The 27,155-nt window shown below is 29.3% G+C and overlaps 3 protein-coding genes and 1 long non-coding RNA gene across 6 annotated transcripts; 2 read left to right on the top strand and 2 right to left on the bottom strand.

Annotated features, from left to right (window-relative positions):
- Window positions 1-1,142: 1,142 nt before the first annotated feature.
- LOC17884239 (adenine phosphoribosyltransferase 4) lies at window positions 1,143-4,473 on the bottom strand. 2 transcript variants are annotated; one of them, XM_006288687.2, is made up of 6 exons: window positions 4,365-4,473; window positions 3,975-4,085; window positions 2,185-2,277; window positions 1,903-2,052; window positions 1,603-1,661; window positions 1,143-1,507 (listed from the first exon to the last, which is right to left on the bottom strand). In XM_006288687.2, exons 1-6 carry the CDS (start codon window positions 4,447-4,449, stop codon window positions 1,454-1,456), a joined length of 552 nt encoding a protein of 183 aa, XP_006288749.1. In that variant the 5' UTR covers window positions 4,450-4,473; the 3' UTR covers window positions 1,143-1,453. The 2 variants fall into 2 exon arrangements, with proteins under 2 accessions (XP_006288749.1, XP_023637188.1); XM_023781420.1 differs by lacking the exon at window positions 2,185-2,277.
- A 1,522-nt stretch (window positions 4,474-5,995) lies between these two features.
- On the bottom strand, window positions 5,996-6,825 carry LOC111830168. Its single transcript, XR_002833537.1, has 4 exons — window positions 6,693-6,825; window positions 6,442-6,596; window positions 6,268-6,341; window positions 5,996-6,040 (listed from the first exon to the last, which is right to left on the bottom strand). It is a non-coding gene; the product is annotated as an uncharacterized LOC111830168 (long non-coding RNA).
- Window positions 6,826-14,235: 7,410 nt separating this feature from the next.
- Window positions 14,236-17,517, top strand: LOC17884555 (probable trehalose-phosphate phosphatase F). 2 transcript variants are annotated; one of them, XM_006286584.2, is made up of 11 exons: window positions 14,236-14,268; window positions 15,021-15,554; window positions 15,639-15,779; window positions 15,884-15,955; window positions 16,035-16,142; window positions 16,226-16,384; window positions 16,464-16,541; window positions 16,640-16,709; window positions 16,813-16,883; window positions 16,972-17,064; window positions 17,264-17,517. In XM_006286584.2, exons 2-11 carry the CDS (start codon window positions 15,264-15,266, stop codon window positions 17,330-17,332), a joined length of 1,152 nt encoding a protein of 383 aa, XP_006286646.1. In that variant the 5' UTR covers window positions 14,236-14,268; window positions 15,021-15,263; the 3' UTR covers window positions 17,333-17,517. The 2 variants fall into 2 exon arrangements, with proteins under 2 accessions (XP_006286646.1, XP_023636766.1); XM_023780998.1 differs by having other exon boundaries at window positions 16,969-17,064.
- A 3,624-nt stretch (window positions 17,518-21,141) lies between these two features.
- On the top strand, window positions 21,142-24,537 carry LOC17881590 (monocopper oxidase-like protein SKU5). The gene is made up of 9 exons (XM_006287286.2): window positions 21,142-21,483; window positions 22,025-22,134; window positions 22,252-22,522; window positions 22,608-22,746; window positions 22,825-23,191; window positions 23,282-23,647; window positions 23,777-23,855; window positions 23,972-24,171; window positions 24,269-24,537. Exons 1-9 carry the CDS (start codon window positions 21,349-21,351, stop codon window positions 24,363-24,365), a joined length of 1,764 nt encoding a protein of 587 aa, XP_006287348.1. The 5' UTR covers window positions 21,142-21,348; the 3' UTR covers window positions 24,366-24,537.
- The last annotated feature ends 2,618 nt before the right edge of the window (window positions 24,538-27,155 follow it).

Here is a 27,155-nt window from a genome sequence, read left to right as displayed (position 1 = left end):
AGATAACGTTACTTTTGTTTTGTGTCTACTATTTTTAATCCGTCACCATCGTTCTGAGTCATATAAACGTCGGTTTTGAGTACCATACAATGCACTTCAACATTTCTAACCGAAGTTAGTAATTATATAATATTATTAACTTTACTTATTTGTTGGTGATGATCATTAGGCGGATTTAGTTTGACTTAGAAAAGGTGATCAGGAACATATATAATCATGAAAATTGAAGATTTGGTGGAATGACTAACTCACATTAATTATGACCATGATCCATAATTACAATACCAAGTGGAAATCCTAATAATACTTCTTTACATTATTACTTAAATTAATTATTTGATTTATATATGATAACATAAAAAAACAGACAATACATGTGGTAGTATGTCAACTGTTCTAGACAAAACTTTTGATTTTTTTAGTTTGATAGTATTATTTATGTATATCCCGTTTTGTATTTTACTTTTTACTGTTTAATGATATTTATATGAAATTTCATTATAAAAAAAAAACCAACCAATAATTAAGATCATCTTAAAGAAGCTTATCTCAAATTGTATAAGATTATAGTAACAATTAATAATTAGTAGCTCATGTACAACATTATTTTGAGTATGTACATGTAGAATATGTGTGTAGAGTAGGTGATTTTCATCAAACAATGAGGTGAGAGGGACAACTAAACAGATACGAATGAGAGATATATTGAAGTAAAATACAAGCAATTAGTATTTTGTTAAGTTTGATTGGAGACTTATATTTCAAGTTTCATTCTTTATATTGAACCCATCCAACTTCTTAGATGTGTCCAAGTATATATGAGTCTCCAACTTAATGGTAATTATAATCATTCATATATAATATTTACTTAAAGGTGTGAACATGTACGACATAAGCAAGAAAACAAAACAAAACAACTTGAATGTTTTATACAACCCAAATCTAAATGATTGGTTGAATAAGATAAGGTAAAACTATAAAAAAAATATATGAATCTTTAGCAAAAATGTATTTTGCTGGTTTCGACACATAAAGTTGTATAAATTAAAGGGTTTTCAAATTAAATAATGAGAAGGTAAATTGTTACACAAGCCCTAACATAAATTCGTATTCAGAATATGCCAACCAGATATGAACCAAAAAACGTAACATCACAATACTATATAACAAAGAAAAACAATTAATTAATTTAGTATCTAGTTACGAACCAAGCCCATTCAATTCCCATGGGGTATAATTCTCATACATAAATAGATGGAACATGAAATTTTGCAAAATCCAAATGTAAACGTTTAAGCTTAGCCCGTACGTTAAATCCCTTTATTCCATAAATTAACCTACCAATTGATGATCCAAATTGTATTTTCACCAATTTATAAACCATTATGCATGAGGTTTTAGCTTTGTCGTCCTCACTAGTAATTTTCTCCAATTAACAAAATAATGAGATACTTCATCGATACTCAACGAGCACATACAATGGCTTTCCTTCTAATCTCTCCCTCCCCTGCAAATTTTAAATGTCGCACAACCAAGTACTTAATTTTATATATATACTGTGAAAATAACAAGAAAACAATATTTTCATGAAGGTTAACTTACCTTTAATTCGGGTAACTCAATAACACATGCACATTCAACTACTTCTGCTCCAACTCTCCCTAACACAGTGAATGAATATTCATCAAGACTAGTGAAAATGTGAGTTCATATATATTGAACCGATTAGGTCTAATTTAACTCGAGGAAATCCAAATAAATAAACTTTCAATATTATTTTAGAAAACTGAGAAAAATGGTTTGAAACAATTGGCATTAATTATGAGAACTCTTAATTCGATAGATAACGTTAATACTTAGTTTCTAAAGTTATGTTGCTGAAAATTCGAGAAATTATATTACTGAGTAAATTCATGGCAGCAGAGAGAGTCCCGCCGGTAGCAATCAGATCATCTACGACCAGTGCTCGATCACCGGAATCTACAGCTTCGACGTGCATTTCTAACCGGTCACTTCCATACTCCAACTCATACTCTTCAAATATTATTTCACCTGATTATGAATAATATATAGTTATAAACCTTAGATATATATATAGTTGTTTTGTTTTATTAATTGTTTGGTCTTTAAGAATAATGAAAAAAAAAAAAATGTTATAAAGGTTTTGGGGGAATGGTGCTGAACCAGGCAATTTCTTGGGTTTACGAAGGGGAACGAATTTTGCTCCAATGGCTAATGCGATGGATGGACCAAATATGAAACCGCGAGCCTCTATACCTATATATATATAAACAAGCAAATAAATAAATAAGCTATATTAATATGAGACTTTTGAAATTTTAATTGTCATTATTATTTTGTAATTAGGATCAATACTAATAGGGCACTATATATCACATAACGTGCATGCGAGAGCCACCCACGAGAAACCCTAATTCTTCGACTGTTAGTAGAAGATTTCTTGAAAACATTCTTGTAAAGGAAGAGCCAAAGTCAAAGTTATTGACTTAAACAAAAGAAAACAATAACACCAAAGAACTGAGTACTCTTTTGTCTGTATAACACAAACCCAACAGACAGATTATTCTAGATCTAGTACAGGATTAAATGATACAAAAGACCAAGTTTACATGAATTTGAACTTCTAATATATATATATATATATATATATGAAAATTCTTTATTTTTTTGTATGTGTATCTCTGATGAATGTTCAGTTTAGACCATTTCTAATGGTTTTTGCTATTTTTGCCTCTATAATAGAGGTGACTTTTGCTCCAATGGTTTCCTCTACTTTTCCCTCTATAATAGAATATTCCAAATAAATTTTTAAAAAATTTTAATATTAACACAATATATTTAGAAAAGTTGCAAATTAACCCATTTACTTTAACTTTTATAAAATTTTAATAAAGTAGTTACTTTTATTTAAATTAAACATTTATTATAAAAACATCATATTATATATTTTTTATTTAAAAGTACATCGCATTATATATAAAAAAATAAGATACTAGATTCTATTATATTATTATATATAAAAAGGTAAAATAAAATATATATTTTCCTTTAATAAATAAAATCTATTATTATATATATTTATAAGATTTCAAATAATTAACTTTTAATTTGCAAATGGTAATCTCAAATTTTAGAATATATATTTATATTAAAACTTCTAAAATATTTTATATTATTAGTTATTAACACGAGCAAAAATGTGCATTTAAACAGAGGTACGACTCTATCAGACTTTTTATTATATTTATGGAGTCCAATGACTAAGAAATATAATAGTTATGTTTTACCATCACCCAACATTGAAATAAAGAGAGCCGTTGAATAACAATGATGAGGAAGAAAAAATAGAACGAAGAAACTTTATTTAGAGGCCAACCCTTTTTTCAAAAGGTGGCATCAATAAATCAACCACCCATTTATCCAAACCAGATTACACTTTAAGAATGTCTAATCAATCTATTTAATTTCGTTTATGTTTCAATTTTAATTTACTCAGTTTATGAAAAATAAACATCAAGTTGAAGCTGCATTTCGTTTGGTGTCCAATTTTTAGTTTCGTAAATTCGAAAAAGAAAAAAAAATCGCCTTTTCTCATTTTGAATTCTCCTGTTAATTTTTCATCTTGATTTGGTTAAGGTCTTAATTCAAATATAAAAAATGTGAACCTTAAATTCGATATACTTGTGGCAAACATTCTTATTTCTTACCACTATGCAACAATGTTATGAATCATGATTCCTAAACAATACAGATAAACTTCACCCAATTTTTATATTATCTCTTCAACTAGATGCATCAACATGATTATACATAATTTTTGTTCAACACGAGGTTTATAAATTAATTATAAATTATTTTTGTTTTGACTTTTTTTTTTTTTTTTTGTCATCAAATTGACTTTATATATATATATATATATAAAACTATATATTAATCAAAAATAATAATAGTACCTGCAACCACCGAGATGTTCATGTCTCGATACCTCTCAACAAACAAATCAATAGTGTCTTTAAAAGCTTTAGGATCCAGCAGCAGTGTTGTTATGTCTTGAAACATTATTCCTACAAAATATTTTCACATTATTATTCTTAACTAATCTAAACACATTTGTTAATCAAGAAAATAGTAATTGCATTGTATCTCTATAACTTCCCAAGTCGTGTTTGACAGTAATGACAACAATGTAACATATATACTACAATTTGTCTCAGCAACCAAAACAACACAGACATTAAAACAAAAACTTCTAACCTTTCTTGGGAAAATCTTTCTTAAGAAGTTAAAAATATATATATGAAACTGAGAGAGCTTTATATAAACAAAGAAAGAAAGAAGCTAACCTTTCTTGGGAAAATCTGGAACGACTCGGATCTTAGTTTTGATACCATCGATACGAGGATCCTTGACTTCGTTCTCATCAGCCATTTTCTACAAACTCAAAGAACCCAAAAATAGAGAGAGAGAGGAGAAGGAGTTAAATAGAGAGAATGAAAGAGAAGACATCCTTAAGAGTTATACTTATAAAGAGAATAATTTGTGATTTTTTTTTTGTCTATAAAACGATTTAATTTTTATTTTTTATGTTTCAAGATATTTACCACACTTTGTCAATTAAAAACTTATGAAATTATATTTGTATTATATATGGAAACTGTTACCCTTTGACTATATATATATATATATATATATATATATATAGATACCTAACCAAAACTATATATATGGTTTATTGATTCTTTCTTTAAAAGCTATGTGAGTAGCACAAGTTCATGAGCAAAGTTGAATCAAAAATAGTTTTGCTATTCGTTTAATGTAAGTTTTTCTGATTTTCTCCCCAAAAAAGTATATAATTTTTCTAGGTGAAAAATGATGTGTGCAGTGATGTCAAAAAATAATATAGCAGTTGAGCTATTTTACTTGTTTCAGGACACTAGTGCTTTTAACCATTTCTTAGTTTTAGTGGTAACTTAAAAATGATTAGAAAAACTGTAAAAATAATACAATAGATGATGGGTTTCATTTATATAACAAAGGAAAGTGAACTCTCCGTTTATTTTATTTTTATTATTCCTCGATATCGAAACAATATCTTTTTAATTTATTAATACATACGCATATGCGACAAAAAAACAAGAAATGATGATAAATGTAGTTAGAAAATCATGATAAATAAAATAAACTTGTGGTTAGAGTTTACCCTAATGATGTTTTGTTTGAATGGTCAATAGACTCAATACATCCAACTTGTAGATGGAGAGAAATGTAGCTGAGCGGTTTATATTTCTTTAAAATCAGAATTATTATTCTAGTTTTTGTTCAACTTTTGGCATGAAATTTCTTAAACAAATTCTAAAACATTTAAGTTCTCTAATTTATATGTTTTTTAATCCCCATCCACCAGTGTTATTAGGAATTTAAATAACGAAACAGTACCATATACTCTGACTATTATTTTTAAAAATATTTTAGTGTTAGAATTTGATTTTATATTGTTACATAGAAAATCAGAACAATATCTCGAATTATTAGGTTCCTTTAGACCAAATAATTTGCTACGATTTCAAAAGTACCACATATAAAATAAATTATTTAATATTCCACATTGCATGCAAATATTTTAAAACTAATTTGTTTACCAACTTTCAAAAATATAAGTGAAAGACCATATGAAAGAACCCATCCCATTTTTTTTCTTTTAAACATGCAAACCGGATTAACCCAATTAATTCGAACCAGCTAAACCGGCCATAATAATTTAAATCAATTAAACCAAGCAATCTCATTAAAGTAAACCAACAATATTATCCAGCGGAAGACTTAACCGAAAATCCAATAATACGATTCCATTAAACCAACAAGTTCAACCAAACATTATTCCAAAACATGATCCTCCTAACATGTTTCTAAATTCCATTCTAACACCCTAACAAATCCAACAATAATCTAAAACACCAATGAGTGCCTAGATCATCCTCCTCTCCTCGCCATGATTCCACGGATCACACTTTGCTTTTACCTGCATCAAAGAAAGAGATGCATAAGTATTTCATAAATACTTAGTGAGGGCGATCCTCCCATCTACGAGCTATACACACAAGCAATGAGATAACACCCACATATATAACAAAAACAAACCATCCAGCAAGCTAAACATCCAATAACACATCCAGTTCACCTACAAATCATCACACAACAAGTCACTCAATCTCAATCGCTTAGATAAGCTCATGGTCACGCACTCACCTTAACAAGGTGATTTGAGTTACAAAAACAGCCAGGAAATACTCTCTTCGTGACTGCAACAGCCAAACAACGCCCTACAACAAACCACACAAACACAAATCTCTAAGAACCAAAAGGACAGAAACATCAAAAAAACTACAGCCGCAGAAACGAAGCCCTAAAACATAAACTAACCGTTAACTTCTTAATCCCTACGGTGAAAAGCAAGATCCAGACGTCACGAAGCCCCCTACGAAATTTGGTGCCGATCGGAGAAACAATGAATCCACGATCGCACTTACAAACTCCGCTGATCCCAGTTCGCAACAGAGAAAACGCGTCTCACCAAACTGCATATAACTCACTGAGTATTAATCCAAATTCACTTCTGTAAAAAGGAGAATCAACGTACACGCCTTAAGAACAAACCTACCAAAATTCATTACCTTTCGATAAGATTTGATACGTCGTAACTCTATTCTACCAGAACGTGACGGATCTGCTTCTCTTGCCTTAAACACCAAAGCAAAGCTAACACTCTCCTTTTCACAAGTAAACTTCTCCTTCTCCTTTTCTCAACTCCACTCTCAGAAACAACAGCCACAAAACAAAAGAGAGAAGAAGCGTTCTTTATAAAACTAGGGTTTTTGGTTTAATTCTGATTAAACCAGAATTTACCTAAACCGATTTTAATTAAATCTCTTTTGGTTCAATTAAACAAATCAACCAGTTTAGGAAATCAACCGGAATTAAACCGGCTCCACCCTAATTCTTATACACATTCAAGTCTCCTATTAATTTTCAGAACACGGGCGTTACACCATATAATCGTTATCTATGTATAATATCAACAAAATGGAAAGTGGGATATGTGGCAACGGGCAAATCTGTTGTGATAGATTTCTTTTGCAACTTTTATCATTGAAAACTAAAACTGAATATTGCAAAATTAATATTTTCAACTAAGAATTTATAAAATCAAAAAGAAAAAAAAAAGTGAAAAGAAAAGTGATATGTCTCTTTTTTATCTTATTTAATTTTTGCCACAGTAGTTGGAATAAAAAAAAGCCTAAAAGGCAACCACCTTTTGAATTGTGATTGGCTATTAATCTCCATTGTACATTCCCATTTTATCACTCCTCAATCTTCACTCCTTTTTTTATGTACTTATTTTTTTTTTCAAGAACATGCAATATACTACATGACAATTTTCTAAATTTCCTCTAATATATTCTGTCAAATCATCATTGCATAAATTCTAAAAGTTTCATTATTCAATTCATAAATAAATGTCTTGATCATATATTGTGTCACAAGTCATATCATCACATGCGATAAAGATACATAAGAGTTGTGAATGCTTGGGGGCTCGAGGGTATTTTAAAGATTTTGTGACATGGTAATGCTTTTACTGGTGTAAATGCTTTAATATAATATAGTTTAGGAGAAACTTGTAATTAAAATTTTTTTAAAATATATTCATCAACCCATCATAGTCCAAGTCCACCAGATTGAGCAAAATAATTTTTACATTAGAACATTATAAAACGTTATGAAATGGTACTTTTTTTTTGTATGGCAGAACGTAATCAAATCACAGCAAAAAATCATCTTTAGAGTAGACTTTGGACTGTTACATGATCAGAACCGGCAAAATTCAGAACAAAACCTTATGATCTCTTGATTTTTAGACTATTTTAATAATAGAAAATCTTTCTTCCCAAAGTGATTTTACACAATTTTAAAATCTCAAATAGGTCAGTAAATACAACACTAGAGATTTAGGGTTCGAAAGAAATTGTAAAATTTGTGTAGTTTTGAACTTCAAAATAGACCATTGTTGATGTAGCTATAAAATTTGCTCTTTTACGCGTGATCAACCACGTGTTATGGTTAGAAAATTAACAGTCGTAATCTCGTTGGACGAATCTTCTTGTTCATGTAGTACAATTATATTTATATCTGATATGCTATATAATATACGTATCTTATATATTGTTGTCCATGTAGTCAATGATCCTAATTAACGAAACCCATTATTAGTATTTTGCATAATAAAATCTGAATCCGCAACAAACTACGATACTTATGGAATGAACAAATTCTGGGAGACCAGAAAAAGATTCTATTAGACTAAATTGATATATCATCGAAAAATCTATAAAATGTTTCTTTAGTAATATACATATATTCCAGCTCGACGAGAAATGTACTAAATCATGCAATATGATTGGACGATGCAATATATTAAACTCATTCTAAATCATGCAATATGATGCGGACGTTTAGGCAGAGAGTTTCTAGCGATCTTTCAAAAAAATATTTAAATATCATATAAATACTTCAAATTTTTTTTATAATAAATGTTGTTTGAGGTTTTAAATGCAAATGTTTAATAAAAATTTCAGTTTTTAAGATATATATATATATATATATATATATATATATACCAAAAACAAAATGTACTATTATTAGAAAATAATGAAAAAGAAAAATCTTAAGAAACATTTGGACCGTCGAACGTAATTGCCGATGTGACCAAATACAACCAAGTATTAGGCCCATGGGCTCTTAAAAGTTTTTCTATTTTTTTTTAATCATAAAAATTCTCTTTTCTTTTCTTTGGAATACATTATAACTATGTAAGCATATCGACAAGTGACAAAATTCGAAATCAACATGGAAAATACCCCGAAAAAAATAGTAAAAAAAATACAGAAACATAAAACAACTGATGACAAAAAAAAACATAAAACAACAATATTCTTTGTCCAAAAAATATATACATATATATTCTTGGTTGTCGAGCCAAGAATGAATCAGGTAACATGATCCCATCCACATACATGATCTAACCAAAACCCAAAAATCACGTTATGATGACTGTTTTTGTTTGTAACGATCAAAATTTAAAACTAAAGAATCCAATTACTAAGCAAAATGTTGAAAATAAAACATATTAAAAATGGGTATTGTAGATGACGGACGGTGATGCAAATTTGATTAACATGTTTAAAGGTAGACCTTAAGACCACCTGACTAATGTCTTAATATCATCAAAGCAAATGTTTTGTGTCTTATTACTGTGATTATAATGAATAGTTATGATTGAACTTTTATAAATCATTTATAACATTATAGGCTATAATTTATAGCATACCACAACGAAAAAAAGCGATGCATGTCAAAGGCTCAAAACACATTACACAATATAAGCCATGAATGTTTTGTAGTTTTTAAATGGGTTTTAGTTTTTAGTTTTTGGTTTTTGGTTTTGTTTTTAGTTTTTGATTTTTGCTGTAGATTTTAGTTTTTGAAATTTTTTGAAAAACAAATAATAATAAAAAATAATAATTAAAGAAACACGTTATATTTGTAGAAAACCATAGAAATTGGTTTTTGGATTTTATGAAGAAAATTGTAAAATCTCCTATAATCTTCTGGGAAACTGCAATGGGTGTACTCAAATAAATAAAAAATTAAGAATCTATACATGCTATTTTTTTAATTAGTTCTCTCTCTTAGCTACTTAAATTGGACAAAGCTACCACTAAGATAGATAACAAATATTTTAGCACATAACAAAATATATATCCATAAAATTTTAGAACAATCTTTACATATCATTTATATGTTTCTTATGTATAAGTTAACATAACAGATGAAATATCATAATAAATTAACATGTTAATATATAAGTTAGTTGATATCAATTATATAATAAATAATTTAACTCGATAATTATGAATTTATCAAATAATTTATAATTTATAGCACCGCTAACATAAATAATTTAACTATATACCTATGAGGTTATCAAATAATTTATAATGTATAGCGGTAACATCTGATTTATATAGTTAATAGCGCTAACATATGAATAACTATAAATGATTTAACTATATAACTATGTAGTTAATTTATAATGTATAGCGGTAACATCTGATTTATATAGTTAATAGCGCTAACATATGAATAACTATAAATGATTTAACTATATAACTATGTAGTTATCAAATAACTTATAATGTATAGCGGTAACATACGATTTACATGATATGCTATTTTAGCAAATATCAGTTTTTTATTTTTTGTTAAATCAAATTAGGGGTAAAAATGTAATTTCGGTAGAAGTGAAGAGAGAGATCTAATTTTAAAATTATCACTCCTTTACTTTTTGTTTTCAGATCTTTTGAATACCAATTTTTAACAAGCCTTAATCTTCTTGTTACATCTTTAAAAATACATTGTTCTCTTGTCTCGTGTGTCGTTATTCATCAGATACAAAAAATAATAATTTGTAATATTAAGATTTATTAATATGTAAAACCCACCAATAATCAAATCATTTGGTAGGCACCGTCTTTTTTTTCTAGTGTATAATTTATATTAGTTTGTTTTCCGTACGATTATAAATTATAGAAAGAAAAAAAAAAGTCTTGATTCGATTATATATATCACAAATTTTCAACACCTAACGATTGTTTAATCTTAACTTGTTTGAATGGAATTATAAGAAGTGGCAAAAATCATGCAAGGTTCAGACAATCGTATATAGTTTAATACTACTACTAAAATTATACTTAAGAGTGCATGGTTACGTTAATGACGCAAGTTGCTTATATATACACTGAAAATATTTGTCTCGATATAAGTTTAAGATTGAAGAAAATCAAAATATTGATGTAATAGAAATGGACACGAGAAACTGAGAATGGTTTCAACTTTGAATGGTTTTTAGGGAAAACTGAGAAAGAAGAAGATTCGCAATAGTCAGATCTGAGACTTATGTCTTTGTGAGTTGTGTGACTCATCATCTTCAATAAAGTATTACTTTTGTGATCCACGTGACGAAGTTTCAACGGTTTACAAGAAACAAACAAATATCAAAATTGTTGGTTTTGATTATTTTCACTTTCCTTTTTCCAATTTAATTTCTAAGCAATTGACATAAAAAAATATAGAAATGTTATGTCTTCATTAGCTAAGTTTTGACGCAGTGTATATACACAATTACACCAGAAAAATTATTATATTTACATTATCTTCAAATAGCGAAAATAAACATGAACCGAAACTACTAACGATTTGTATCATTACAAATATATATATATATATATATATATATATATATATATGTATAGTTTAATTATTTTTATTTGATAGATTTTCTTAAAAAATATACATAAATTCTTAAACTGAACAAGTTTATGTGTCATATATTCTTACAAACATTTGAAATACAAACGTCAATTAGCGTTTTTAACGAATTAATTGCATAACATACTATTTTTGTTAATTCTTTTATACAAAAAAAAATAAACTAAAACGGATATTCTGAAAATTAAACGTTTGAAATAAATTGATCGAATATATATATACACATATAAACTGCTTGTGATTCTTAACACTTTCTCAACAAACACAGTTTCTGACCGTTAACTTTAATGTCAATTCTCACAACTAGAAAAACTTGTGATTTAACTGATATTACACTTTTCGACCCAAAAAACAAAAACTTGATATTACACTTGAGCCCTCCATGATCCACGTGACTTCCACATACATAACACAAGACCCCCGAGGCCCAAAAGCCCATTATACACATTATTTCAGTCACTCTCCACAATCTCAATTTTATTTCTGTTTTAAAATTTTTTTTATATATTTTACTCTCTCAATTAAAAGACTTAAATTTGTCAAATACATACATAATTTTTTTTTTTTGATTTAAAAATGAAGGATTTATATCTCGAAGGTTGTAAAGTGAGAAAGACAAAAAAAAAAAAAAAGCAAGTTCCTTTTGTTGTCTTTTTTAGAAAGAAGGGCCCAACTAAAGCCCAATAAACACGTGGATTCGTCCACATTAGCAACCAACACGTGTCGTCTACGAAGCTTTTAGTCTCTTTTTGATTCATTGCCACATGTCACAACTTAACGGACCAGCTTAATTATATAATTAGCAAACCATTATATATATTTACATACCATTAATGCTTCTCACATTTTATTTTATTTAATTAAACAACATAAAATAATTTAAGAGTACGTAGTCCTTCTTGTTTTTTCTTTAGTTGTGTATTGTGCTCAGTCAAGATTTTATTTTCTTTTCTTTTTAAAATAAAATTATAAGTTATACTTTCTCATGTTTGCTTAAAAAAACGAGAAAAGGCGAAGAAAATTAATATTTTCGAATTCTGGAATAAAAAAGTTTTTGAGATATAAAAGGTGGTGCAATTAATAAATGGATTCTCGAGATCTTTATGAGATCGTCCAAATTGAAAAAAAACAAAGTTCATTACGTGAGTGAACTTAAAAACGCACACAGGTTTTATAATAAAGTTCAAAACATTGATTACAACAAGATCCACACCCCATCAATAATTAACTCAATTGTAAGAATTTGTTTGTTTTTTTTTTTACTCTAAAACCTTTAGAAAAAGTCATCCAATTGAAAGAGTATCTGCCAAACCACCATTTACGTATTTTACAAAATGTATAAAACTCTCATCGTTTCAAAGAATACGATTTTTTATAAAGAATATATTAATATGTGTGTGTGAATAACTGAATAATACTACATAAAAAAAAAACCAAAATATTAAAATAATTGAAGTACTAAATCAAAATTTCCTATAGTATTAAATCAAAAAAAAGAAAAAATCAAAATATTAAAATACACTCGATTTGATATTACATGAATTGTAAATAGTTTGAGTTAGTTCTTATCATGTGCAACAAATGAACACTATCATACGGCTCAACATGTTTTACGGTATCTCAAAAATAATCAAGGTCGTAGTATTTTCAATGATGATTATACAAAATTATGTATTAAAGCTTTTGCTGATGTGGATTAAAACACTTGTCTTATTCTAAATTATTAGTGATTATTGTGTCTATCTTGGTACACATTTTTGATTTATTAAAATTAAATAAACAACATATTGCTAGTAACTAGATTGAATATAAAAATTTAACTCGTAGTACATACATGTGAACTTCTCATGTTACAACAACTTCTTAAAGATTTGGAAATTCAAATTAGTTCATTATGAATTAATTGTATAGTCACCATAAATCAGCCGTCAGAACACTTCTTATCCTAACTTTCATAGAAAGAAATTAAGAAAACAAAGGCTGATTGTTATACTACAAGAAATCAACATAAATTGATTCTCTATAAAGACGCAAAAAAAATTATCACACTGCATTAAAAATATAATTGACTTTTGTTTATACAATATACATATTGTTTTGATAAAATAATAGATCAGCTAAGTTGATTCATGCTGTTAAAAAAAAAAAGCTTCATTTGTGAAATGCCCAAGACAAAATCATGTAATCTTATCTTAAGATAAATTTTAACATATAGATGACCCTAAAGAGATTAAAATAAAAATAAATTAGCAACATGCCATTACTTGTAGTATATGAAGTTCAACTCTAAAACCAACATTATCAAAAATATCTTAAAGCTAAGAGTTACATAGAAAAATATCTTATATATCCTTGATAATGTTATCCTAACCAACATGGCAACAACCGAACCAAAATCGTTTTCATGAAATAAAATAATTGCTAAATACTAAAGTTTTCTCTAAAATAAAACTATTGACAAACTCATAAACTGCTTAATTACTTTATTTTAAAAATAAAATAAAACCATGAACGTGAAATTCCATTAAGAAAAAAAAATAATTGGTACATTTGGTAAATAAAGCCAACATGGATGGTTTTTGTAAAACAAAAATTGAGTTTAATAAGCCAAAAAACCAAAAAACCCCAAAAAGAAGAGTCTATAAATACGAGAAACCCTCTCCGCAATGTTCTTCTCCTCTTCCTCTTCCTCTTACATTTCCCAAAAATCTCATTTCTCCACAAATTATTTTATATAGAGTTTTACAACTTTCCTTTGAAAGAATCTAAAATTATCAAAGGAATTAAAAAAAAAAATCTTCATCTTTGTACGTGAAGATTTTTTTTTAGTTTCCTCCTTTCCTTATAGCTCGTTTGAATCAGGTTCGAATTATTTTTAATTTTAATTTTCTCAGTTTTTGATTATTAATTATTTTGAGATACAACCTCAGTTTTGTATTTATATTATTGTTGTTGTTCTCGTACTCTGCATTTTTATAGATCTGTTTCTGTTTCCTCGTACATTACAATATTTTAGATTCTTCTACTGCAAAACACAGTTTAAAAACAGATTCATTGTACTTAGAAAATACTAAAACCACACGCAGATTTGTCCGTACACCTAGAATTCTGCGCCTTTAAACATTTTTTCGTAAATTATAAAACAACGAAATTTTAACGCTAACATTAAAAAAACAGATCTAGCTTATATTTTTTTTGCTTTAATCTGTATTAGACGAGTTCATTGTTTTTATTTTAAGTTTAGCTTCGGAAAAAATAAAAATAATTTTCCAAGTGTTATAAATATGGAGACTGATTTTGACGTTAAAATGTCTTGTACTTTATATTTTAAGATATATTTAAATACGTGTGATTTGTCAAATTTTCTCGAGTGATGTTTTTAGAAGTTTGTCGGTGTTCTCTTTTAATATTAGTAGACCTAACCTTTTTTTTATAATTTTGGGTTAAAAGATGTTGAAATTTCCGGTACTTGTCACAATCACTTTTTTTTTTCTTTATTAACATACAGAAAAAAAAAACTGATAGTAACATCAAGGTTACGACAAAATTAAACTTCAAGAAATTTTCGAGACATAAAACTTACTTTAATGACTTTGTTGATATGTTGTGTGCAGGCTACTCTCTAATTGAATATTTTTAAGTATATGATGAACAATTGGAGATGGTGATGATCGTAAGGTACTTGGCCAGTTTTGTTTAATGGAGCTTTCACCAACAAGCAGTGACCAGAAAACAATGAAGAGATGGTTTTTTATAGACAAAAGAGTTGGATAAAGTGTTATTGAAGTTAAAGAAAGAGAGAAAAAAAAAACATAGTTCTTCTTCTTGCATTGAAGCATTGTTAAACGTTTTGGTTAATGGAGTTAAACTCAAAAAACCATACATCATCCTCTGTTCTCAAAGATCAAGCTTCACCATCGGTTGACAAATCAAGACTCGACGTATCATCATCATCAGCATCATCTAAGTTGACACCTTCTTGTAGACTGATGATGACTCAATGGAAGAAACCCGCGAAGCTCGATGATGTTAGATCTAACGGTTGGTTAGATGCAATGATTTCGTCTTCTCCACCGCGTAAGAAGCTCGTTAAAGATTTCAATGTCGAAGTTGCTCCGGAAGACGATTTTGCTCAACGTGCTTGGATGGTAAAATACTAGCGTTGTCTATCCTAGTACGTAGGTGTTTTCTTAATCTCACCAAATATATTTGTTATTGAATTGTGTAAACAGGTGAAATATCCTTCTGCGATTAGCTCGTTTGGGCATATCGCAGCTCAAGCAAAGAAGAAGAAGATTGCTGTGTTTTTGGACTATGATGGAACTCTTTCTCCTATTGTCGATGATCCTGACCGTGCCATCATGTCTGATGCAGTAATTAAAAGACCCTTTTGATAATTACTTTACTCTGTTCTGTTTTTTTCTTTTCTCTTTGTATACACTAATGCTCAAAAGATGACTGTATTGTGCTCTTTCAGATGCGTTCTGCGGTTAAAGATGTCGCGAGTTACTTCCCAACCGCGATAATTAGCGGTAGAAGCCGCGACAAGGTATAATCCTAAACCGTAAAACCATCTCTTGTATTTATGAACTCACCATTGATATATATATATATGGTTGCTATTACAGGTTTATCAACTGGTAGGATTAACAGAACTCTATTACGCGGGTAGTCATGGAATGGACATAATGACTTCTTCTAATGATCCAAACTGTTTCAAATCGACTGACCAACAGGTGAAAATTCATGCCTCTTGGACCATAGACATTGTTTTTGTTTTTTTGCTAAATGAGGAAACATTAACACATTTTGTTATTAGGGAAAGGAAGTGAATCTGTTTCAGCCAGCTAGAGAGTTCATACCGGTGATCGACGAGGTTTTTAGAACCCTTGTTGAGAAAATGAAAGACATCAAAGGTGCAAAAGTAGAAAACCACAAGTTTTGTGGATGTGTACATTACCGTAACGTTGACGAAAAGGTAATTAACAAACCACAAAATCTTTGGCTTTGGATTTTAATGAATTTGATACTAATTAAGATGTTTGTGTAATATTTAGGATTGGCCAGTAATTGCTCAACGTGTACATGACCACTTGAAACAATACCCTCGTTTGCGTCTAACTCATGGGAGGAAGGTGTGATTAGCTTTAGAGATACTTTTATAATTCTCATTACTTTTTTTTACAGTTAATAAATTAATCTTACAACAACAATTTATTTTTGATTGTTATAGGTTTTAGAGGTTCGTCCTGTGATAGATTGGAACAAAGGGAGAGCAGTCGAGTTTTTATTAGAATCTCTGGGTATGTACACTATAATGTAAACTAGTAGCAAAAACACCCAAAAAAAACTATAAAAAAAAACTAAAACTCAAGTCAGTGATTAATTGTTTTAAAACCTGTTTAGGATTAAGCAACAAAGATGATTTGCTGCCTATCTACATTGGTGATGATACAACAGATGAAGATGCCTTCAAGGTAATATCATATAGCTGATGTTAATTTCATTAGTTATATTTAACGATTATTACCTCTTAATTGTGATTTGTCTAATCAAAACAAGAAGGTACTGAGAGATAGGAACCGAGGTTTTGGTATCTTAGTATCGTCTATACCCAAAGAGAGCAATGCGTTTTACTCCCTTAGAGATCCATCTGAGGTAATTATAACATTAATAATTTCTTGAAATAGTCTTAAATTTGTTTATAATTTCTTGAGGTAATTAACATTTGTTTATCGTCTATAAGTCATATGTATATTCACACGATTTGGTATGTTTGTTCAGCAATATGTTTTTTTTTATATTATAAAATATATTTGTTATATTTATGTTTGATTTGTATTAACTTGTTTTTCAGGTAAAGAAGTTTTTAAAGACTTTGGTGAAATGGGCAAAGTTAGAGAAGAACTCTATTGGATTTGATTAATATATAGTGGGATTCTGATTGAATGCTTATGTACTTTTTTTTGTTTGTTTAAATTTTCATCTCTACCAGTTTTAGTCACAGCTTCATTTATGATTTTCCATTTATCTAGTGGAAATCAAGTTTTAAAGTTATATGTAAAAAGAGATCGTAAAGAAAGCAATATAAGGGAAGTGATATAAGCTCAACTACAGTATTTATTTTATTAAGTAAAATAATAATTTTATCAAGCAAATTAAATGAGAGAGAAAGTTTAAATATTTTCCTTATGAATAAATAAACTATTCTTTTCTTTTTTTTGTCAACTTAAATTTTTATTAGAACTTGCTTTGAAACCATTAGCGGATAACAAACAAAAGCTCAAAAAAAAGACACTTAACCCGACGGATAACGGAAAGTCTCCGAAACATTGCCGGAAGAACAAAGAAATTCTCCGGAATCTAAACCCTATAAAAGGGAACCAGAATAAAGAAACTATTCTATCAAACAGTTTCTACAAAATATTCAAAATATATTTCATTCTTTATTGAAACCTGACCAGGCCCAAGTTCCCAAACCAGAACAAAGTATTGCAATGGACTGGACCTAAACGAATTAGAAAAGATATTGGGTTTCGTTAAAAGTTATGTCTTGAATCATTTTCAAGAAAATCAAAAGATAAAACCATGATGATTCATACTGGACCACGTCTGTCCACACCCACTTGTCAACTTGATCCATTTATACGTTTATCTAAAGCATAATCTGTTGTTATATATACACACTTTGGCAAAATTATTATCTGGCAGATTGAAAAAGATTTAGACAGCAAATGAAACTGAGATCGGAGTTACATAATATGGCAATGTTCTATTCTATTTCTAGGTTAATAATGTGTTCATGTTACTGCAGCAAATTACATAACTTTGCAATTGTATGCTTATTGTAAAACTGGAAGATGCTTCCAAATATGATTCTTGGATCGATGAAAGAACCTGCACAAAGCCACAAACAACAAAATGAAGTAGCCGTTGCTCTAGTATTTTTTTTTTTTTTAATGTATTTAGTATTAAATTAAGTAAAATTCGTTGGGATGAATAATTTCAACAACCACACACAATGTTAGCAAAAGTTAGCTGTTAGGTAATTTACTTTACACATGTTCAAAATAGTTGGCAGATTTATTACTAGTTTTTTTATTACAACTGCTAAATATTAACTCTACGCTAATTGTTTTTTTTTTTAAAGTAATTTTGAACTTGAATCCATTAATCATTAAATATTGAAATATAAATTCTCTTCTTTTTTTTTTGGGGGGGCAAATTGAAATATACGTTCGAAATATGTAAATTTTGCATCTACTCGATCACTAGGTTTTATATCGAACGAACTATATAATTCGGGTTCGAAATAAACCGACACTCTTTTGCAATAATCTATAACTGAATTGTGACTATGACTAGCTCTCGTTTACTCAAAGTTATTACACATTAAAAAGTAGTTTGAGAATATATTTTTCAAAAAGATAAGCTCCCAAACATGTAAGACGAATATATAAAACTAATCTCTATATGCAATAATACTACATATATAACAAGGTTTTAAACTAAAATCAAAACATGTATCCTATTCAAAATGGTTGTCAGACTCATAAACCTTACATTCAAACAAAAAATATTTATATTCTAATGATTAGCAATTTCTTTATATCAAGAAACATATCAACTATTTTACTTAAAAGAATGTTACCATTATATGTTTTCTTCTAAAATGAATGCCAAAAACAAACAAAAAATGTGGATCCTATACAAATGTCATAAAAAATACATCCATGTGAATCATCATTTGTTTTTATTTTGAACATAACCTGGAATCTTTATATTTTCTTTCGTTAACAACATGGAATTTTTATATATCTCTAAAAGGCCAAAAAAAAAAAATCAAAACCTAAAACGTACAATTTGGTTTTCTGAAAAAAATACAAAAAAACAAAGGTCAAAAATAAATAAGAAGGATCTCTTTCGTATTTTGTCTGGCAGCTGTTCACGTGGCTCATCCTGAGTAGCCCACCGTTGCGTTGCACCTCTCATCCATAATATAAATTATAAAATCTTATCTCTTTTCTCTTCTCAGATTATTCACTTTTTTGGTCAAATCAAAACAGTCAAATTAATCAAAATCTAAAACATTAATCAAATACGATTAAGTACTAACTTAATACAGTAATGTAACTGTAAAGTTATTTAGTACTTAGCACAAGCACGCGAGGAGCCAGCATGTGATTATTGCGTACATCATGCACTTCCCTAAACCGACAAATTTACTAAATCAAAAACTTCTAATTATATAAATCATTACAAAAATGCATCATTATTTCTTAACAATAATTTTTCCACAATCAGTGTATAAATTTGCAATCATCAATCACAAAAAAAAAAACGCGTTGGAATATTTATATATAATAAGAAAATATTCACAGCTCATTCTGATATAAATTAGAGAAAATTATTTTTTTCGGTGGAAAATATAAAAAAATTGTCAAACCATATGGGAGCCATTCTTTTCTTGCTGTCATGCAGTGAGTATACTATTATCATTATATATCCGTTGGCTATGTTTTATTTTTCTTCTTTTTGTCAAGTGTGTGAAAACTTATTTTGTTTCTTTAAATTTTCATAAATTTTTATGGTCACACCGACAAAGAGAAGATTATATTTCTGTAATGAAGGATAAGGTATCTATAATTTTCAGTAATTTAGTACTATTTAAAGAAAAGTAATGAAGAATGTTATTCGAATATAAGATGCTTAACACAAGCAAGCTTTTAATTAAATACATTACACACAAAAAAAGATGCTAAAGTAAATAAATGATTGTCTTAACAAATTTAATCATTTGGTTTAGGGTATATATGCACTTTACTAATATTTCTTTTCCTTTAATTAATAAATAATTACTTTTTATATATTTTTAAAAAATATTATAGTTTGATAATTTAAACAAATGATATGAAACATATTCATATCAGCATCATGTTAGTTTAGTTAAAGACACATAACTATAACTACATTGTGTGTGTTTACTTATTAATTTACGATTAACAATTTAGACAATAACACGGCTTTTTCTATAATCAAACATGAAATTACACATTCTCGAGTTCGAACATATAATTTGATCAAACGTAATAATTCTTACATAACATTTTAATTTGCCAAAAACTCATTTATCTAACTAAATAAAAAGATGTTAAAAGTTGGGAATTCTCTAGTGGTGAAATATTCAACTTTCAATGTTTTTTTTTCAACTTTCAATGTTTCTCATCGATCTATAGGAAATTACAAATTTACAATTCTACTAAAAACAAAATTTTACATTAATTTATAGAAACTACAAACAAAGTTGTTAGTCATAGTTTTATGCGCTTACAATTCAATGAATGAATATTTATAATTTGTGTATTACCAAAAAAAAATTTTGTCGAGAAATCTTCCATAAAATCTGGTTTATCGTGATTGTAAATTTTATAAGTAACAATATTACTCGATAGAATAAAAACAATTTCTTAAACCCCTACTTTATTCTTTAACCCCTACTTTAACATAAACATTTCTTAAAACTTAACTAACCATTATTTCTAAGAAATTAATATACTTTATTTTTTTTGTCAAATAATATACTTTATTTTTTTCTTGGAATTTAGGCAAATTTACAGGCGCGTTGTGCGGCTTTTTTTCTGGTAAAATAATAGTCAAAATATAATAAAAATAAATAAAATTAATTAAGCAGCAACCTAAAAAAAATTATAGCCGTTCTCTACTGTCTCTATCTCTGTGGCTCCTCTCTCTCTCTCTGTTCTCTTTCCTTTATAGCTTCTAGTTTCTCCCACTTCTCACTTCCTTTTTCCCCCAATCTGATAATGTAAATTCACAAACACAGAGATTTAAACAAATCTTTTTAACCAAACCAAACACATTGTTTCATTGCTTCTCAATCAAACCAAAAAGCAAAGAACTTGCGGAGAACAAAGAAAAAAAACCATGGATTTGTTCAAGATCCTGCTTCTTCTGTTCTTCATGAACGTGATAAGTCTCTGCTTCGCTGCAGATCCTTATTCTTTCTATAACTTCGAAGTCTCCTACATTACTGCTTCTCCACTTGGTGTTCCTCAACAGGTTCCTTTCTAATTCTAGATCTTTAAGTCTCTGTTACTGTTTCTTTGGATTTAGGATTTGAGGGTTTCAGATTTCGAAGTTGGGGTTTAACCAAAGTTTGTAGCTTTTTGGGTTTTGTTCCACATTCTTGAAAAAAAACCATTACTGTTGTTCCAGTGAGCTAAAGATCTAACTTTTTAGGTTACTACTAATGGTAAAGAGTTTTAGCAATTGATTCTTGATAAAGTTTCTATCTTTTGTATTTGGGTGATTTTGAATTCCAGATTTTTCTCAAAAAGTTTCAATCTTTTTTTGTTTCTTTGCTTCAGTTTCATCATTACTTTTAATCTCCATAGACAATGTAAAAAGGGTTTTGTTCTAGATTTATCCAAAGTTTACTTAACTTCCACTTGAATGAATGGTTTTATATGCCTTTAGAGTAAGGAAAGGTTCAGTCTTTTTAACTCCAGATCCAACTCTAGGGAAAAAAGTGAACAGTAGATCTAATGCTAAACACACACAATTAGGGTTCTAATAACTTCTCTTTTAATTCTGTTTCAAGGTCATTGCTATTAATGGAAAGTTTCCTGGTCCTACAATCAATGTTACGACCAATGAGAATTTGGTTGTCAATGTGAGAAACAAGTTGGATGAGGGACTTCTACTTCATTGGTAAGAATGAAACCACACAAAAAAATTTGTCTTTTAAGTTTTAAGAGACTTTACATTGTGGAGAAGAAGAAGAAAGGAGAAAGCTTTAATGAGAATGTGTTTTGATTGTTTTTACAGGACTGGAATCCAACAGAGACGTGTTTCATGGCAAGATGGAGTCTTAGGAACCAATTGTCCAATTCCTCCAAAGTGGAATTGGACTTATGAGTTTCAAGTTAAGGATCAGATTGGGAGTTTCTTCTACTTCCCTTCTCTCCATTTCCAAAGAGCTTCTGGTGGTTTTGGCTCCTTTGTTGTCAATCCTAGATCGGTTATTCCAGTCCCTTTCTCGACTCCAGATGGCGATATTACCATTGCGATTGGTGATTGGTACACAAGGAACCACACGGTTAGTAGTTTTCGCCTTCTCGTCAAGCATTTCACATTTTAAAAGTTTGTTTCCAGCATTTTGTAAGACTGTGTTGAATATGTAGGCTTTGAGGAAGGCTTTAGATGATGGTAAAGATCTTGGAATGCCTGATGGGGTTCTGATTAACGGAAAAGGACCTTACCGATACAATGATACTCTTGTTGCTGATGGGATTGACTTTGAAACAATTACAGTTCATCCTGGTGAGTATTGTTAGCTTTTTCTTATATATCCAAGAGTCTGTTTTTTGTTTTCTTATATTCTCTTTGTGACAATAACAGGAAAAACCTATAGACTTCGAGTGTCAAATGTGGGAATCTCGACGAGTTTGAACTTTAGGATTCAAGGTCACAACTTAGTTCTTGCGGAATCTGAAGGATCATACACAGTTCAACAAAACTACACTAGCTTGGATATTCATGTGGGGCAAACTTATTCCTTCTTGGTTACAATGGATCAAAACGCGAGTGCTGACTACTACATTGTCGCGAGTGCTCGGGTTGTCAATGAAACCATATGGAGAAGAGTCACCGGAGTTGGAATCTTACACTATACTAACTCAAAAGGAAAAGCTAAAGGTCACTTACCACCTGGACCACAAGACGAATTTGACAAGACTTTCTCCATGAATCAAGCAAGATCCATCAGGTTTGTATTTTTTCTGGTTCTTGGTAGTTGACTTTCATCAACTTTAAATTTTTATCTTTAAAAAGCTGAAACCAAACTTTGTTGTTGCAGATGGAATGTATCAGCAAGTGGTGCACGTCCTAATCCACAAGGCTCATTTAAGTACGGTTCTATCAATGTAACTGATGTCTACGTTCTGAGAAATATGCCACCAGTGAAGATTGATGGGAAGAGAAGAACAACTCTTAATGGCATATCGTTTAAGAATCCGTCTACGCCTATTAGACTAGCCGATAAGCTTAAAGTTAAAGGAGTGTACAAGCTTGATTTCCCTAAAAGACCTTTAACTGGACCACCTAAAATGGAGACTTCGATCATCAATGGTACCTACCGTGGATTCATGGAAGTCGTTCTTCAAAACAACGACACTAAAATGCAAAGTTATCACATGAGTGGCTACGCTTTCTTTGTGGTCGGGTGAGTTAGTTGACTGCAAAGTCTCTGCATTTCTTAAGCATAATACTAAAACATTGAATCTCTAATCGATATCTTGGTGATTTGGCATTATAAATAACTGTTTCTTGAAACGCTTTTGCTTGCTTGCAGTATGGATTATGGAGAGTGGACGGAGAACAGTAGAGGAACTTACAACAAATGGGACGGTATTGCCCGCTCGACTATTCAGGTATTAAACTTAATCCCTTACATAAAATGCGGTAAACGTAAAAGCCAAATTACAATCAAAGCAAATCGAGATCTTCGATATCTTACTAATTGAGTATTTTGGGGTGAATTTGTCAGGTGTATCCAGGGGCATGGTCAGCGATCTTGATATCTTTGGACAACCCTGGAGCTTGGAATCTAAGAACAGAGAATCTTGATTCTTGGTATCTTGGACAAGAAACTTACGTTAGAGTGGTTAATCCAGACGAAAACAACAAAACCGAGTTCGGGCACCCTGCCAATGTTCTTTACTGTGGTGCTCTCCAAAAACTACAGAAGTAAGAAACAAAACTTTTCAATAACTCACATTTGCTTACAGTTCCAACATAAATGTATTATGTTCTTGATTTTGATTCTTTTGTTTGTTGTTTTCAGGCCACAGAAGATCTCATCAGCGTCTACTAGGAGCATTGGATTCACGAGTGTTTCAGTGGTGGTAATGGCTTTGGTGATGATGATGCTTCAGCATTGAAATATAACTTGAGGGTTTGATGGTATTTTCTAGGGTTTTGTTGATATCGAACCAGAGAGCATTCTTCTTCTTTACGTTTCCACAGTTCTTCTATTTGGGGCTTGTTGGATTAAATTATCTGACTTGTTTTTTTCTTTTGGATTCCATCTGTTGTTTTATTCTTTTCCCGAGATTTGTTTATTTGAGAAGAAGAAAAAACAAATATTCATTAAAATGTTAAAATTATCCTAATTAAGTTTTTTTTTTGTTATTGTTTTGTATAATTACCAAAATTTACAACTTCAATCCATCCAAAACCCAAATTTTGGCTAATTGCTTAATTGGTAAAAATCTTTGTTAAAAGTTTAAAGATCGCCGGTTTGGATAATGTTTGGGATGAAATTATATTATTCCCTTTGTTTCATTATAAGTATGTTTAAAATTTTGGCACACTAAACAATAAAACATATAACTTATCAGTTTTCCATAAAAACATCATTAACTAATATGAATTCAACCAATAAGAAAATATGATGTAAAATATAATTGGTCAAAAAATATTAAATACATTAAATTTTTGCATAGGAAATTGAAAACATCACTTATAATGAAACAGAGAGAGTACATGATTTGGTTTCGGACCTGAGAAAATATATGGACTGCGGCCTAGAACTTTTTAGTTATTAAAAAGAAAAACTAATCACTATATTATAAATAAAACCCAACAATCATATGAAAATCAAGTTTATTGATTGATATAATATTACAAAATAATAAATTAATTGGAAAAAGAAAATAAAACATAAGAAAATGGATAATAGAGTAGTACAAAATGCTAATTGCTTAATTGGTAAAGATATTCGGCAAAATTTTTAACGGTTCGGATAATGTTTGGGACGAAACTGTATTACATGATCTGGTTTTGGATATGAGAAGATGTATGAATTTGTGCCGTATCCTTTTAATTATTAAACAAAAATGGATAAAAGAGTAAGCATTATGAGTGATGAGGTCCCAAGATGGTATAATGAAGAGTGAGGTGGAGAATAATATTATTAGCTTATCTTTTTTGGTTGGGATGTTTCAGCTTTTTGTCTCTCTGACAAAGTCCAGGCTGGATCCTTTCTGTAAATTTTGCTTTCCTTTTCTATCTTTGTCCCTTCGTTCTTTCTTGCCAATTTTGATAAAAACAAATGGACAAGAAAATTACAAATTTTTCTCTGATAAAAGTCATAATTGAGAAATTTCTTGGTGGTTTCTGTAAATGACAAAAGAAAAAAAACATGTTACCATCCTAATCTCTGACAAACTCGTTCTATATATATTGAATTGGTCAATACATAGTTGTACTTCAAAAATGTAAAAAAAATAAAAAATAAATAAGCTTTTCAAAGGTTCGCATATAAGTGAAAGTGAGTAGTATATAACAATTATACAATGCTAATTTTATAATATGAACAAAGATTATAACAAAACATTACAAATTACAACTCATATATACTACTATCATCTTATCATGCATTCACCAATCACCAATATAAAATGAGCCTTTTATGGGCCTTGAATAGTACTTGAATAGCATCGAAATTATATTATAGGCCACACTCATACAGACAATATATATATACACAAGGCTTTTTTGGTCCTAGGCTCCTAGCTTTTGATCCAATGACATATTTGAATTGGGCTTGGGGAAGATTGTTTTTGTTAAAGAGTATGTTTGCCTCCAAATTAGTCACATACTATAATGTTTTTTTTTTCCCTTTCTTTTATATTTAGAAAACCCCTACAATAGGCCCATAATTTTTTTTTTGAAAATTAGTAACCTAATGATGCTTTGTTATACTGTATTTAGCGTATAGTTTATATCAAATGCATAATATATATCACTTTCAAAAATGTGAAAAGTATAAAAATTCATATTTTCTAAAATAGTAGAAAAATATAATTACGTCTCTAAATTGTAAATAGAAGTGAAAATAGTCTACCATCCTTTAGTATTGCGAGATTTATTTGAGATGTAACCACAAAGATGTACCATGAAATAATGGTGTGTATCTTATGATAACTAACTACTATACAATATCTAATAAGTTAAACTGTGGTATCTAACAAAACTATTTTATTTTCCTTGCAACCCGATCGATCATTAGCTAAATTAATAATCAATTAATATATTTAACTAGTTAACTGCTGATTAGTTATATTAATCTATTATTTTTTGAAGGATTAAACAAAAAAAGATTATGGCAGCAAACATTAAGATCCGTGATTGGTGGATTAACTACAAAATTACTAGAACTTGGAAGGTGCCAAAAACATTTATTTATTTGTATTGTCCTCTTGCCCACAAACAAATCTGACGCTGACTTTTTGTTAGCTGTTCTTATTTATCTTTCTTCTACAATTACAAACGTTTGATTGCTACTTGGGTTTGGCTCGAGTCGCCTTCATCACGTTATTACCCATTTTGCTCTTTGGAAGAAAAACAAAAAACCTTAGCTTATTCTATACATACCATAAAATATTTGTTGTAAAACAAAAAAGAATTCAATGATTAAACATAATGATAGCTAGGGTATACTTATTAACTACAAACATCTGCATGGTAATTAGTCTTAGATAGTCTCTAATAGAGACATTAAAATTTTAGTTGTCACGTCACATGTGTATTAGATTTGGTAAGCTGGTTAAAGATTACTTAAGGGTGTGCTATCATGGGTTACAAGATTATATAGTTATGCTCAAAGATTTATATTCCCTCTGTTGAGAATAAAATTAACATATGATCATCAGATCATATATATCTAT

The sequence above is a fragment of the Capsella rubella genome, unplaced genomic scaffold (assembly GCF_000375325.1).
Source record: "Capsella rubella cultivar Monte Gargano unplaced genomic scaffold, Caprub1_0 scaffold_6, whole genome shotgun sequence".
NCBI lineage: Eukaryota > Viridiplantae > Streptophyta > Magnoliopsida > Brassicales > Brassicaceae > Capsella > Capsella rubella.
Note: the sequence above shows the minus strand (reverse complement) of the source record. Positions and strands in the feature narration are given on the sequence as shown.

Bases quoted from the DNA above. Each gene is read 5' to 3' on its own strand.
- LOC17881590 (XM_006287286.2), top strand. From the start codon at position 21,349: ATGGATTTGTTCAAGATCCTGCTTCTTCTGTTCTTCATGAACGTGATA. The intron at 22,135-22,251 runs GTAAGAATGAAA...TTGTTTTTACAG, and splicing joins GAGGGACTTCTACTTCATTG to GACTGGAATCCAACAGAGAC. The intron at 24,172-24,268 runs GTAAGAAACAAA...TGTTGTTTTCAG, and splicing joins GCTCTCCAAAAACTACAGAA to GCCACAGAAGATCTCATCAG.
- LOC17884555 (XM_023780998.1), top strand. From the start codon at position 15,264: ATGGAGTTAAACTCAAAAAACCATACATCATCCTCTGTTCTCAAAGAT. The intron at 15,555-15,638 runs GTAAAATACTAG...TTGTGTAAACAG, and splicing joins TTGCTCAACGTGCTTGGATG to GTGAAATATCCTTCTGCGAT. The intron at 16,884-16,968 runs GTAATATCATAT...AATCAAAACAAG, and splicing joins CAGATGAAGATGCCTTCAAG to AAGGTACTGAGAGATAGGAA.
- LOC17884239 (XM_006288687.2), bottom strand. From the start codon at position 4,449: ATGGCTGATGAGAACGAAGTCAAGGATCCTCGTATCGATGGTATCAAA. The intron at 4,086-4,364 runs GTTAGCTTCTTT...AATATTTTGTAG, and splicing joins TCCAGATTTTCCCAAGAAAG to GAATAATGTTTCAAGACATA. The intron at 1,662-1,902 runs GTAATATAATTT...TCACTGTGTTAG, and splicing joins TGCTGCCATGAATTTACTCA to GGAGAGTTGGAGCAGAAGTA.